This window comes from Diadema setosum, chromosome 14 (genome assembly GCF_964275005.1).
Source record: "Diadema setosum chromosome 14, eeDiaSeto1, whole genome shotgun sequence".
Classification (NCBI taxonomy): domain Eukaryota; kingdom Metazoa; phylum Echinodermata; class Echinoidea; order Diadematoida; family Diadematidae; genus Diadema; species Diadema setosum.
Genome location: NC_092698.1, coordinates 3,678,000 through 3,684,515, shown reverse-complemented (window position 1 = coordinate 3,684,515; position 6,516 = coordinate 3,678,000). Strand labels below are relative to the sequence as shown.

Genomic DNA, 6,516 nt, shown 5'->3' with positions numbered 1-6,516 from the left:
GTTTCAGGATTAACGATTAACATAGATTATACCCTTGAAATAACGATTAAGATCGATTAAAATTGACCAAAAAAAAAAAAAACTCACGAAAATTAGCTAAATTATTTGATCGTTGCGTGTTGTTGTTGTTGTTGTTTTTTAATTGATTAAGGCCTCCTGATCAAATCTAAGTGCAGTGACCGAGCAGAGAGGTAGTGTGAATTTCTATGGGAGGGAGTATACGAGGATATATTATCCTTCCACACTTGCATTTTTAGAAATGAAGCTCAGCGATCTGGTGTGCACGTTAGACTGTTAGGAACATTTTCAAGAAAAAAAATAACAATAATAATGATAATAATAATAATAATAATAATAGAAATAGTAAGGCCGATACGTCATTTAGTTATTGGGATTGAAAAAAAAAATCCAACCCTGAAAACACACCCAAAAAAAAAATGTGATTTAGATTTAACATATTCTTGTTTCACCCCCCCCCCCCAAAAAAAAAAAAAATAAATAAATAAATAAAAAGATAAATGCGCAGGTAGTACCCCTTACTGACACTAACGTGCTTTTCGCTTCACCTTCTTAAAAAAGGACCACTATAACCGGTTTGGAACCTCCCCCCGCCCATCAAAGAGCTACGGGCTTGCAGGACTTTGAATATACTCTCCAAAAGACCTGGACTTTTTGCTGCAGGACTTGTAACTTTTCCTTCGCTAGTTTTCATATTGAAACGAACAATGCGACAGACAATTATATGGGTCTTGCTAGTATCCGAAGAGAGAATAAATCATTATGAGCAAGTGCAGGAGAGATTGGGTCTGCGTACGTGTCGCTCACAATGAACGAATATAGAGCAGTCAGCCAGACTGACTGTACATGCAAGTTTAACAGCAAGGTGTACTGTGAATCAACACTGACACAAAAGAAAAGAACAACATTACTATCTCTTTTTCTAACACGGAAGGGGGCGTGTTACATAATGCCATGATACACAACTACCCATTTTTCGTCCCACAAAGCTTTGTATTCCGATAATACGCAACTGGGGCGGTGCTATTGGAAGGGTATCGGCTGATCGGGAACATGTGGACTGAACGACATTCATGAGTACGAGTTTATGTGGAACTATGTACTACCTGTCTTGCTGAGCCAAATCCTAACTCGAACATAGGTCAGTTTGGGGGCTCTACGTACTTTGTACTTATCGAATAGAACTGGCTTAGGGAAGATCTATCATACACTGCATGACCTGAGCTTCTGTCGCGAGGAGTAAATGGGCGAGGTTGTATCTATTTGAGAACCATGTCGAGCTACAAGATCACCTATTTCACAACTCGTGGTCGTGCCGAGGCCATCAGGCTCTTGCTCACCGACGCTGGAATAGATTTTGAAGATGTCAGGCTAACTCCGGACGAATGGATGAAAGTCAAAGAATCTGGCGGTGAGAAATTAGAAACCTTGTATTCTATTTGTCATTTCTTTATGCCTGCCAACATTGGCAAACACAAGGGCCCGACTTCACGAAAGTTGTATACTATTTTGATAAACCATGGAAATTTTGAAACGTGATGGACTACTTCGTCTTGGTAGAAATTTATATCATGGATTAAACCTTATTGCAGCAATACACGAAGCGCGGTCTTTAAATCATTGTCTAAAATATTGTACCATGGAATAAGTAACAATAATTATGCATTTCAGCAAGGTTGAGGATATTTCATCAATAAAAAAACCAAAAAAACTCAGGCTTAATTACCTAACTTGTTGTATTACGAAACTTGAAATTATTCCCGTCATACCCCTCTCTGACCATATCCCGCTCGGTTGCTTAATTCTCCCTCTGGAACAGTCTAACACGCCCGAGGCAATAGCTAAAAAATGAAGCAAATCCTTATCTTTTGATAAATTTCTACTGCTCGACAACCATTCTTGCAAGTAAACGATCTGCTTCATCATTTCATAAAACATATCAATGCAACAGAGTCCAATCTGTGATTGGTTGAGAGCATTCGCGTGACCAGGTTTTTATTATTATCTTACCAAACACATGATTTCTCTTGTGACCGGTCATGACTTAATAAGCATGATGACGGGTCATTACAACTTTCATGTCGCGATGGTGGCCGGGAGGTGTTCATCGTTTTATTTACACGCGCGGATTATGTACTTACTCCAGAATTTTAAACGCCTACATATGAAATTCTTTCTACTGAAGAAATACAAGAGATGACATACGTGGGACTGACGCTGCTAGTAATTTAGATGTATAGATCTGGTAACATAATGGACAATGATTTATCAAACGACAATGGTCTGCTTCATCTGTTCATCATTTTATATAACAAAAAATGCACATAGTATTTCATGACATTAGTATAATTACCCACACTCCGTAACTTAGAATCAGTCCAAAACAACCCTCGGCTATTGAATAGCTTCAGGCATGTCAAAGTAGTTCCATAGATACCTGGTGTGAGTATTACCTATACTAATACCCTGATATGTATTACTTGCTTATTTGTTTTTACTTTCTTTTTTATCTTCCCTACACAGATTTCCCTCTTAAACAATTGCCCATCGTTGAAATTGATTGCCAAACAGAAGTTCAGAGTAAGGCAATCCTGCGTCATCTCGCCAGAAAATATGGTAATCAACACATTCCAATATTTTTAATTTATAAATGATGGATGCACTGGGGTGTAAACGTGTCGGAGCTGTAAAGAGTATAATTATCTTCTTTAGAGAGTAATGGCTTATGTGCCGTTGGATGCACAATTTTTCAAGAAGAATCTACTTATAGAGGAAAGAAAGAGCACCACAAAAATGAAAGCCTGCCTGGAGCGCAGTTTAAAGAGAAGAAAGAATTAACTCCATTCACTGCTCTAAAGAATCAAGAGATGACAGATAAAAATGGCAGTGCGTATAACTGCAATGTGAGCTGTATAACTCGTGGGCTGTATGACTCGTGGGTGTCGGTCTCGTGACGTGAACCCGGGAATTTTCTGTACACAATGGACTCCCGTTATAACGAAGTCCTCGGGACCGGCAGTCTTCTTTCGTTGCATCGAAATTTCGTTATAACCGAACAACTAAACACTATCATTACATACAGCCGATAATGTTGCGGCCTAAATTTTCATTTCGTTCTAACCGGAATTTCGTTATAACCATGTTCGTTATAACGAGAGTGCACTGTACTCTAATCAAATTCATTTCTACGGAGAATGATATACTCGAGTATCCTTTTCAAAAAAAGATAATAGTTATTAGAACAAATGTAGACTGCATCTAATCTCTCGTTCTCCCTATTTCTCTCCCACCTTATCAGGTTACAATGGTCAAAGTGAAGAGGAAGCTTTCAGGATTGATGTTATCTGTGAAGCACTGGAGGACTTGACTCGCCCCATGTGGGACTTCGTGTTTGGTCAATTCGACGAAGAAGTGAAGGTTTGTTTCTCTCGACTACGTCATGGAAGAGAATAAAACGTAATCAAACACGATTATTGAGGACATCAAAATATTCATTAATTGATACAAGCACACGTGTTACTCAAGTAACAAGCTTTATAACGTCAAGTCGCAGAGTCGCAAGCCGTCAAAATTCATAATCGATGAGTTTCTTTGGCCTCGCGGTCACACATGAACGAAGACTTCATGGTCACAGACCATTCGTACGAACTCTGAAATCACTGGTCGGCAGTTGATTTTTAGAAATTGTAAACAGAGTTTTGTTTCTGTTTTGTGTTTTACATCGGCGGCAAAGTTATGGTTGTCGGTGTTCAGTGACCAGTCGGTGACCGGATTTGTGGTCTCCTAGTGGTTTTAGATGCTGCGCTGAAATCTTTCTGCCGAACTTCTGGTCGTCAGTTGGTCGTGAAAGGGTAGGCAACCGGTCGATGATTGCAGGCTTTTAGGACTGGTCTCCAGCGATAGCTAACCCTCAACATGAAGGACTGCAACCAGTTGTCGACCAATAATTTAAATTGTCGAAAGTGAAATTTGATAAGATTAAACTGTTTGATTTCAAAGTGATAAATGACATTTAATCTTTCAAAGATAATCAACTGAAATGGAAAATGACAAAATGATGCGCAGTGTAAATTTTGTCACGAAAATGAATCTTAAATGCATAATTTGTTGTACTGTCCGAAATTAAGAAACATCTTGGCAATTATTAGTGACCTTATTTTTGGATGTTCATGAAGTGAAAAAAAATTATAGATGAGAAAATTTTAGTAGTCGGGCAAGAAATTTGTAAGAATTGTTTCTTTGTTAATTCAATAGTCAATTCTATTGAATACGCAAATTATAAGGTAGACCTATATCTCATGGAAAAATACAGAAATTGGCGTTTTACTGTATCTTTTATGTGTCTGTTTTATATTATATGAGTTTCTTTTATATTGTTATGATATTGTCCCCCCCCCCAAAAAAAAAAAAAAAAAGAGGTATTGGAGCAACAGATGATAAAATCCGTTACATACATAATTTTAATTTGATATAAATTGAACTATCATGGTAATTGTTTTATGCTTGTATTGACTTTTGCATGATTCTGAATAATTGGTTTTTAATAAAGTCCCTCAGACTGAGGACACAAAAACCCACAAACTTCGGATTAAAAAAAAAAGAAAGAATGGCATATAACATCACTCAAGGTAAAGAAATAAAAGCTATAAAATGAAATATGTGTGTGAATGCGAAAGGTTTTGCGTGCCTTTTCTTTCTAAGACTGCTGTGATTATGATTGTAGATAATATGCTACGTGATAAACACGCGGGCGCGCTAAAAATAAGTATGTATTTATAACTTTTCCATCAAATAATATGTGTATTTTTTAGTTGTTGATTAATCATTAGTCAATTATCTCTAATACAAACTTGTAATTCTTTCTTATGTTTTTGTTTTGTTTTGTATTTCACAGGTGAAGTTAAAAGAAGTATGGCTGAAAACAACCTGCCCTCTATATGTCAACTTTCTGAACCAGAAGATCTCGGAAAACTCACAACAGAGTGGGTACTTTGTGGGGGAAAACGTGAGTAGTCACATTTTGGACACAATACGCCGATTCCACTATTTGCCATCATGCGTATTATGTTTGCACCATACAAGCCTCTGCAAGTTTTGTATCTGCACCCCTAATTTCTATGAACAGTATAATATTGTTGAGCTTCAAGTTATGCAGCCTTGTGTGAACGTTTTTTATTCCCCTCCCGAGCGATGAGGTTCACAATCTCTTGAGCTCTCCTAGCTCCCTCTGAACTGTTGTGCTTGAGTTTGTATTTGTATAAGCTTTTCCTTTTTCTTTACACACACACATACTTTTTTTTCAATAATCTGTATTCTCCCACATTCATACATGAAAAAAAAAAAAAACACCATTCCATTGACTTGTTTCTGACATGTGTGTTTCGGGTAATGTTACAGTTATTGCGATACTATCCATTAGAACAAAGATTAAAATTTGAATTAGAATGTGATATTTGACATTAGGCATTCCAGTCATTCAAAAATGATTATTGAAATAAAAACAACAATAACAGCATCAAAACACACACACACACACACACACACACACACACACAGTGCACATGTACAAACACCAACGAACACTCACATGTATCTGATCTGTTATTATGGTGACAATAGCGTATAATTAAATCTATCTCGTATGATTGATAGCGACGTTATTATAATGTCCCTTGTGGTACAATATCCTTAGTAGATTCATAACACTTGTTTCTCTTTCTGCGTGTGGCTCCTGCATCAAATACTTTCTCCGTTTTAACTTTCTTCAGATATCTATGGCTGACTTCATCTTCTATGCTTTCATCGAGAGCGTGGTCAACATGGCGCCCGGAGCGCTTGACCAGTACCCAAAACTGCGCGCCAACCGCGAAGTCGTCAGATCTCGCGACAGGATCGCAACCTTCTTGGCCAAGCATTCGACCTCATTCATGTAAAAACCGCACAGTCATGTACATACGCGCATCCCACATAATTGACATCATGTATGGTATGAATAATGTTAGAGTAAAGTGTACCTCTTGTGTCCTGTAAGCAGAAAAGTCATCAGTGGATCCACGCCTTACAAGCTTCGTAACTGCTGCATAAATAATATTTACAGGAAATCTATGACTGACAGAATTTAGAACGTTGAAAACAGGCCTATATAGCCTTCATATTACTGAGTGATAGATGGAGTGTCCGGACATCGAAAAGTTTTGACGTCACACTGCACGGTCTCATTTCATCGATCTTCATGAATGCTGTCTTTCATCGAGCAGAATCAGAGATGCAATTCGTAGTAAAACAATCCTATATTTTATGAACATTCACTGTGATACATCGTGACACGTAAACATTAACACGTAAAATGTGGTCTGGATGAGAGAAATAAAATCATGAAGAACAAGGATATTATCCGGTGAGAGCCTCTAGAGTTGGCCCCATTACAAGAAAAAAAAAACACGATACGGTATTTATGTCGACGTTGCTCCTCTTATTGGAAAAAAGTAGCCGTTCAAA

At 37.7% G+C, this 6,516-nt stretch overlaps 1 protein-coding gene across 1 annotated transcript; it reads left to right on the top strand.

Annotated features, from left to right (window-relative positions):
• Positions 1–1,290: 1,290 nt before the first annotated feature.
• LOC140237485 (S-crystallin SL11-like) lies at positions 1,291–5,951 on the top strand. The gene is made up of 5 exons (XM_072317411.1): positions 1,291–1,429; positions 2,542–2,634; positions 3,317–3,435; positions 4,913–5,023; positions 5,787–5,951. Exons 1-5 carry the CDS (start codon positions 1,291–1,293, stop codon positions 5,949–5,951), a joined length of 627 nt encoding a protein of 208 aa, XP_072173512.1.
• The last annotated feature ends 565 nt before the right edge of the window (positions 5,952–6,516 follow it).